An 8,327-nucleotide genomic window follows, 5' to 3' on the forward strand; every position below is an offset into this window, starting at 1 on the left:
GTGAGCCTAGGCTGCCCCACAGCAATTCTGGGGAGCCCAGGTCTGCCCTATAGCAAACCCCGGTGAGCCCAGAGCTGGCCCCACAGCACTTTTGGGGAGCCCAGAGATGCCCCACAGCACTTCTGGGGAGCCTGGAGCCACCCCACAGCATCCCCCGGTGAGCCTAGGCTGCCCCACAGCAATTCTGGGGAGCCCAGGGCTGCCCTATAGCAACCCCTGGTTAGCCCAGAGCTGCACCGCAGCATCCCTGGGGAGCCCTGCAGCATCCCTGGGGAGCTCAGAGCTGCCCCACAGCATCCCTGTAGAGCCTGGAGCTGCCCCACAGCAGCCCTGGGAAGTCCAGGCTGCCCCACAGCAGCCCTGGAGAGCTCAGCGGCTGTCCCCAGGGAGCGTGGGCTCAGGCCCACGTCCGCCCTGCAGATCCCAGCAGGAATGAGCTGTCACGGAGCCTCTGGCATTTTGTGGGGGGCTGCAAGGCGGGGAGATGGTCTGGGCGCACTTGGCTGTTGGTGCCCAGGACGTGTCCCTGCACAAGCCTTTCCCGGGGGGACTGCGGGAGGGCTTTTGAGTCGCTGCGAGCTTTCCACTGGGTTTTCCCCACAGTGTTGCTGCAGCGGCGTGGGTCATCAGAGTTATTGCCTGGCAAAGGGAGCCAGCCCAGCCAGGGGGCGATGGGAAGGTTGGGGCTACCATTTCGGGGAAGACTACAGCTATGTGGGGGGGTTCAGGCATCCCTGGTGCATCCCCTGCCAAGCAAAGTGGGGGGACAGTGGGGAACAGCAGCAAAAAAACCCATTCGTGCAAGGCTGGGTTACAACATCTGTGCCAGCGGATTTCTCTGGAAGCGAGAGCCCGGCTCGTTTTGGGGCCAAGCAGGACGGAGGCGTGGGAAGGACAGGGTGCCTTGCGACACCGGGCCAGGGCACGCTGCCCCGGGGCTTCTCTTATCTCCAAAATCCCCCGTTTTCTGAAATCCTCAGCTCCCGGAGCCGAGCGAGCCCCTCTCCCATGCACCCCCGCACACCCCCGAGCTGTCAACTCCTTACATAAGGTTGCGTCTACGCCCAAGAAATCACGGGGGAAAGCTTGAAAACAGGAGGCGAAAGGTAACGGGGAAAGCTCAGCCCCCCCAAAAGTGTATTTTTAGGCTTCGCGTGATGGCTCCATTCCCTGGGCAAAACGCCGAGGCTTGAGGCCGCATCCTGCACCTGGCTGTCCAAGGGGAGGTGACCTCCCCACTGTCCCCATCGAGGGGACAAGGCTTTTTGGGGTGCTTGGTCCCCAGGAAACCGCAGCTGGGGAGGGAAAGGCAAAGGCTTGTTAGGGTACAGGGAGTGATGGGCAGTAACGCGCCCCCCCCCCCCCCAAAAAAACCTCTAAATATGATTTTTACAGCAGAAAATTGCTTTTAAGGAAAGGAGTCGGGGTCTCGGCTGGTCTGGATCTTAAATCCACACTCTTGGGAAGACGGTGGCGTTTGGTGTGGGATTTGGCAGACCCAATCACTTGGGGAAAGCCTTGGGTGTTTCCTGGTGTTTCATTTTTTCCCCACTGTGCCGATAAAAGGAGATTTTATTTTCTGGCAGCAGCAGAAGGGCGTAAAGGGCAAGGCAGGGCGATAACAGCCGGGAGAGGAAGGACGCCTCTGCCAGTGAGCTGGATTCTGGCTTTTCCCTCTGGGATTCTGGCTTTTCCCGCTGGCAGGCAAGCAGGCAGGCTCACTGCGGCGGGCAGCCACTGCCATCTACAGCCAGCGGGCAGGCTGGATGCGGCCCTTCCCGGCGCTGGGGCTGCCCAAGCCCCCGCTCCTGGGGCCAGCAGGGAAAATTAAGCCGGTGCCACACAACCGAAGCGGCCTTCGGACGCTGCCTGGCCCAGGCTAGTTAACGTTTAACGAGGAAACAACTGGTTTCCTTGTTAAATTTACCATTTTTCCTGGCAGTTGATGGAAAACTATTTCTTTTTAAATGTGCTGGGGCAGGGGGAGTTCTCGGAGGGGGGGACGCGAGCAGCTCTGCCTGCCCGCAGGCATTGGAGAGAGCACGGTGTCTTCCCCCAAATCCCATTCCAGGCTCCCAAACCAGGGGCTCCCCCGCCCCGCCCCTGTGTTTCTCTAATTGAAAACTCGATGCCCTCCACAGCAAACGTTAATTGAAGTTCGTTAATTGGGTTTGTTAACCCTCTCGGGTGCAGTTACCGTATGTGATTTATGGCAAAACGGGGGAGGCAGGGAAGGGAATTTTCTGTGTGAAAGTTTGGGGGTTTGGTACCGCTCTGCATTACAGAGGAAGGGACAGCAGTGTCTGTCCCGACTGGTGTCGGATTCAGTGCAGAGGGATGGGATCCCACCCCCCCCCTTTGACCACCGCTCAGGGTGATTCACATTCCTCCGGCGTTCAACAGTGCAGCATGTACGCCCCAGGGAGCACAGAAGGGCAGCAGACGCCGTCACTCCCCTCAGGGTCACGTAACGATGCGAGACAAACGCACTTTTCAATCTATTTTATTACTTGACGTCCCATTTTCTATACCAGCTCAAGCCAAGTGCAGAAATCAGCCGCAGCATTTTCACCTCCCTGTTTTCGCGTCCTGGCGTGATACGGTCAAAAACTGATTTCACGGATGATCACAAAATCAGCTGCGTTCACACAAACCCCCCTACAAGCTCTCTGAAAGCCCACCCTGCTCCGTCGGTCCCCAGAGCCAGGTGACAGCATCGTCTAAATCCTGCAGCCTCTGAGAAGCCGTAATACATCTTTTTTTTCCCCCCACAGCCTTTTATAAGCCGGGTATTTCAGTAAACCATGACACAAACCCCGAGAGTCCGACTCTTTACAGAAGAGCTTGAAACTGCATCTCCCAGCTGAGCGCCGCACGCTTTGTGAGGACTCCTCGTCTCCCACCCCAAAAACCTATGGAATGCGACGTGAGCCCTGATCAGCTGGACTGTCACCTTCTAAACCCGGCTCTGTGCCCCAGTCAAAGCACCCTACTCACTCAAGCTCCCTCCCCTTCCCCCAAATCAACCACCCAAGCAGCGAGGTGAGAAAACCCCTTTGTGAGGGGCAGCTTTAACACCAAAAGCTCCCCCCGGCCACAGAAATTTAACTGTTGTATAAGGGAACCACCCTGGAGACAGCCTGCCTGCAGATCGGGCACCGTTTGGGCTCGGGGAGAGCCTGGTAGCACTCACTGCAAGAGCAAACGTGCCCACACTCCAGGAAGACGCAGGATTTGGTGTTGCTCAAGCAGACGACGCAGGCGTTTTTGAGCGTCTCTCCACCCTCCATGTTCATTTCGTGCATCAGGCGCTCCTGGGCCTGCCGGAATTCATCCTGCATTTGCTTGAGGTGCCGCCTCTCTCGGTGATGCCGGTATTGCTTCCGTAAAACAAAGAAGAGGACGGCACAGGTGGCGAAGCCGAAAACGACGGTCAGGATTTTCCAAAACCGGACGTTCGATTCTTGTTTCTGCAGCAAGGTGTGGAAATCCACGCTGCTCAGGTAGTAGGGCATGCCTTGTTTGGGGGGCTGCAGCTTGATCGTGGTGTTATCCAGGACCAGCTCTCCCACCCCTGTCAGCGCCGTGCCCACCTTCAGCATCTGCTCCGTCTCCTGAATGCCCTTCGGGCGCTCTCCGCTGATGTAGTGGCCGATGACGTCGGTGAAGGACTGGACGGAGGGATGAAATTTTTCGTACACTGTCTCCAGGCTGAGCTCGGCAGCGTCCAGCGGCTTCATCACCCTGATGGTGACACCGGTGCCTTCCTCCTGAGGGACCAGGTCGAAGGGGGTGGTGTTGGTTCTCTGGTGGATGATCTTCTCATAGTCGTTCCTGGGGAAGGAGAAGGGGATAAAGCAAACACAAGCGTTAGTGCTTCCCCCAAGGCTGGCAGGGAAACACCGTGTGGGCTGATCTGCCGATTTTGGGGACTGCCAGATGTCCCCTGCCCTGAGTGAAGTTTATTTGGATGGGACTCTCTGGAGAGCGGCGCCTTTCCCCTCAGGGAGGCTCGCCGCCCTCATCTCAACGCTTCTGCAGTTCCCACGGAAGTAGTGCGGGCTTCCACCATCACCAGGAGAGCACTTTGGCCCACCTAATTCCCCCTCCTCTCCCCGTGGTGTTCCCGGCTGCCAGAAACCGCCCTGTGAGGAGAAGCGCTGCCTGTCACATGTGCAAATTTGATAACCGTCATCCGCTTAGGTGAGGCTCAAAGAGCGTCGCCGTGTTCTTGTTTCAGCAGCTCTTGTGGGCCAGGCTGCTCCCGGGACCATCCTCAGGTCCCCTGGGTGTGGGTATCACCCAAATCCAACTGAATTTCTGTTTTGAAGGTGTTGTTTTGCTTTGGAAATATTGTCCCGTGGCCACCTCCATAGCAACAACGTGGGGCTGCTGATAAATGTTCTGCCCACGTTGGGTTACTCTATGTGCTCGTCCCCTACAGCCCCAATATGAACTCTGAAAGGCTACGGCCCTGAAAAGAGCCAAACGTGCCCCGTTCCAGCAGCTGTAACTGTGCCACTGTGGGGTCCGGGTCTGGGGCATTTCTGGGCCTGAAGTTGTTTCGGCATCTCAGGGCCTTTGAGGGCACCTCAGCCAGTCTGAAAGCCGGACGTTCGTGAGTGCTGGGCACGTACCAGAGGTGGGTTGTTCGGTTCCACACCATTTTATGCTCCTGCAGCGTCAGCCTCTGAACGACACCCTTGCAGTTCTCCACAAACTGGCTGCTCAGGGTCTCCTTAACGGACCGCACCACGCCTGAAAGACAAATCCAAAGCACGTGCGTGAGGTGCTTGTTAATTTTCTGCTCCATTTCTTATGGCATACAGCGGGTACGGGCAGTATCTGAACGAGATGGGAGGCTGAAGAGGCTGCCTGACAGGGAGGACATGAGCTGCTGGGAGCAGAACCGCGGGGCTGGGGATGAAACCCAGCCAGCGAGGGGGTAGCCGGGGTGAGGATACACCCCCACCGCCCTGGCTTTGAGGCCTTGCCCCTACCTTCGATGACCGCGTAGGGGACGCAGCGTCCCGGCGCCTCCAGCAGCACCGCCCGCAGGTCTCCGTCCAGCCGGACCCTCCTGGCGCCCTGTGGGGAAGAAACGGAGGCCGCGGTTCAACCGACGACACCAGGCCGCGGTGCGGGCCGGGGCCCCTGCGCGACACCCACCCCCCGCCCCGGGGGCCCGTCGCACCCACCTCGAGGCCGCGGGCGACGCGGGCCTTCTGCCGGTAGACGGAGTAGACCAGGGCGGTGAGGGCGGTGCTGGCGGCCAGCAGCACGGCCTGCGCGGCCGAGGGCCGCCCGCCGCCCTCCATCGCCGCCGCCGCCGCGCCGTTACCGCGGCAACCGCCCGACGGCGCCGAGTGATGACGTAACCCGCGACGCTCTGGCAGCCGGCACCGCCATACCATAGAGACAAGGTCCGCCAGGGCCGCCGCTCCGGGAAGGGGCGGGGGGGGGCAACGAGGGACGAAGGGCGCAGAGCCCCCCTCCACACCCCCCCCAAGGCTTTGGTGAGGGGCCGGGGGAGCCCAAATCCAGCCCCACAGGGCCTGGGAGCGGGGAGGTGGGTCAGATCCCGGCTCCACGGGGCCTTAGCGAGGGTAAATCCCAGCCTCGGGGGTTTGGGGGGGGGGCAGGACAGATCCCAGCCCCCCCCGCCCAGGGTCTTGGAGGGGAGACTAAGCTCCAGCCCCACAAGGGCTTGGGGGGGGGGGGGGGATTAGCCCAAATCCCCCTCAGGATCTTGGTAGCAGGGCCCAGATCCTAATACCCCCAGTGCCCCCCCCTCTTCCCAAGGGCCTTGGCGGGGGTGGGGGGGGAGCTGCAGCCCAAATCCCAGCCCCCTGCAGAGCTTGGGGATGCCAAGCCAAAGCCTATCCCCCCCTAGGCCTGGGGGGGGGATATCTGCCCAAACCCCAGCCCTATAGCACCTGGGGGGGGAGGTGTTTGCACCCCCTTACCGGGGTGGGGGGCAGCAGCACCCCACGGCCCCGAAGGGGCCCCCCCCCCACCACTGCGAGGACACAGCTCAGCACGGGGCCTGCGGGGACGCAGCCCCCAGCCCCATTTTGTTGGGTCTTTCTCCCACACCCCGTGCAGAGCCACGGCCCAGGCTGGCAGGTCCCTGTGCTGGGGGGGGGACACACAAGACCCTGCCCTCCCCCCCAGCTTATCCCCTTGCTGTTATTTATTCTGGGAAAGCAGCAAAAGGGGAGGGGAAAAAAATAGTAATTTTTGGAAAATTATTGATCTTCAGGGCCTTGGCGCTGCTTATGGGGTGGGCAGTGGGGGCTGCAGGCAAAAGCCCCGCTCTTTGCTGGGGGGCTGAGGGACCAAACCCCCATTGCAGCCTCCCTGGTGCGGGCGGCCTTGTGCCACCCCCCCCAGCTCTATATTTAAAAAACCAAGTTGCCATGACTACACAGAGCGGCTCTTGCCAACCCTTGGTGCCGCAGGAAGGGTGCAGAAAGCGCAGGGGACCCTGCAGCCCCCCCCCGGTTTGGCTTCCCTTGCGAGGGGTAAATTTGGTATAAATCCCACCAAATTGCCTCGGTGACGAGCTTAACTCTTCCTCTCCTGTTTGCCAGGGCTCGGTCCAGGTGAGACACAGGCGCCGTTACACCGCAGAAAACACACATTAACTTTATTATGGCTGCCGCGGAGGAGGCACAAGAACAGGTTCAGAGGCAGGGGCCGGGGCGGGGGGGGTCCCTGGGGTGCAAACCCACCCCCCCCAGGGGTCTTCCTTGCAAACGAAGCCACCATCTTGTCCAGATATGTCCCCGAGGCGGGTCCGACTTTGGCTTGGGGCGCGGGGAGGGCACCTTGTCCCCAAAACGGGGTGACCCACTGCTGCCGCTCAGCACACCGGGGGCCGGGGGCCACGCAGGCTGCATCCCCGCATCTCCCTGGCCAGCCGCAGCACGGCGGCTCGCTCACCGGGGCCGCCGTCCCCTCGGGGTGCCCCGGTGCCGAAGGCCTCCTCCTCCTCCTCCTCCAGGATGGAGCTGAGTCGGGGGGCACAGCGGGCCCTCTCGGTGGGTGGGCGGTAGGGACACTTGGTGTTGAGCAGCCGGCGGAGGGGCACCAAGGGGACGATGGTGTCCCCCAGGAGCTGCTGCTGGACGTGGCGGAAATCATTCTGCCTTTTGAGGCGCTTGAACTCGTTGAAGGCGGAGGCAGAGGTCTGGTAGAGGAGCAGGGCCATGGCGCGAGCCTTGTCGGCTTTGGACACCAGGACGGCGTGGCAGCGCAGCACCACCGCCTTGTTCTTCACCTGGTGCCGGTAAACCCAGGCAAAGACTTTGGGGTGCCGGCGGTCGGCGGCGCAGTAAGTGATGCGGTGCAGGAGGTACGCGTGGCCCGGCCGGCGGGCTCCCTTCTCGCAGGGGGTCATACGGATGCCTTGGGGTCCCAACGTCAGCTTCATCTTGGCCCCGCCGGCCCCCGCGTCGCTCTTAGCCCAGATCTTGCCCACCGCCTCCTCCGTGCAGCCCTCGCCCTTGGCGTGCAGGGTGACGGCGTTGCCCAGGTACCGCACCGTGTACGTCGGGTCCTCCTTATTCAGCTCCACTTTCTGGCGTTTGCCGCGGAAGACGCTGCCCAGCCGTTCGAGCGGGCAGTCGGGCAGGAGGTCCGGGCAGGAGCGCAGGAAGCCGGCCAGCAACGCGGCGTAGCTCAGCCCTGGCCCCAGGCTCTTGCCTTTGCACTTACGTTCATTTTCCACCAGCACGAACTTGCTCCGGCGCCAGGGCAGCATCTCTGCTCTGCCGAGGGGCCCCCCCAGGCCACCCCGCACGCCTCCACTAATCCCGGCCCTGCCGCGACGGTTCCCCACCGACCCACTTGCGAGCAGAAAGACACCCCCCCACCACCACCAACACCACCAACCCCCAGACCCCAAAGCTGGCTGGGGGGTGTCCCCACACCCCCCCACCCGGGGGGGGGGGGGGGGGGAGGGAAAAGCCCCTACCCCAGCACAGCGGGATGCAGCTGCCGTACGCGATGCCGTCTGCCCAGGGAGGATGCGGAACCGCTTGGCCGAGGAGCCGCCGTGCTCCGGCTGCCGCTTGCGCTTGCTGCGGGAACGGTGGCTGCGGGGATGCAGCTAGCTCTCCGTGGGCTGCTCCACCTCCCCGCGACGCCGCGTCGCCCCGGCCTCGAGCACGCGGGGAGCCGCCGGCGGACACCCCCCGCCGCCGTGCACGCCGCCGGATGCGCGTTCGCTTCGTGCTCGGGCAGGGAAAGAAAGATGCTGGGAAAATCAAGGATTCCTCCCCACCCTCCATCACCACCAGCCATGCAGCGACCAGATCCGCCCA

General features: G+C 62.0%; 2 protein-coding genes across 2 annotated transcripts; both read right to left on the reverse strand.

Moving 5' to 3' along the window:
- Positions 1–2,993: 2,993 nt before the first annotated feature.
- Positions 2,994–5,320, reverse strand: MUL1 (mitochondrial E3 ubiquitin protein ligase 1). Its single transcript, XM_010577279.1, has 4 exons — positions 5,199–5,320; positions 5,001–5,088; positions 4,638–4,758; positions 2,994–3,834 (listed from the first exon to the last, which is right to left on the reverse strand). Exons 1-4 carry the CDS (start codon positions 5,316–5,318, stop codon positions 3,105–3,107), a joined length of 1,059 nt encoding a protein of 352 aa, XP_010575581.1. The 5' UTR covers positions 5,319–5,320; the 3' UTR covers positions 2,994–3,104.
- A 1,545-nt stretch (positions 5,321–6,865) lies between these two features.
- Positions 6,866–7,766, reverse strand: FAM43B (family with sequence similarity 43, member B). The gene has a single exon (XM_010577281.1). It carries the CDS (start codon positions 7,763–7,765, stop codon positions 6,866–6,868), a length of 900 nt encoding a protein of 299 aa, XP_010575583.1. The 5' UTR covers position 7,766.
- Between the last annotated feature and the right edge of the window lie 561 nt (positions 7,767–8,327).

This window comes from Haliaeetus leucocephalus, unplaced genomic scaffold (genome assembly GCF_000737465.1).
Source record: "Haliaeetus leucocephalus isolate CR32 unplaced genomic scaffold, Haliaeetus_leucocephalus-4.0 Scaffold556, whole genome shotgun sequence".
NCBI classification, from domain to species: Eukaryota; Metazoa; Chordata; class Aves; order Accipitriformes; family Accipitridae; genus Haliaeetus; species Haliaeetus leucocephalus.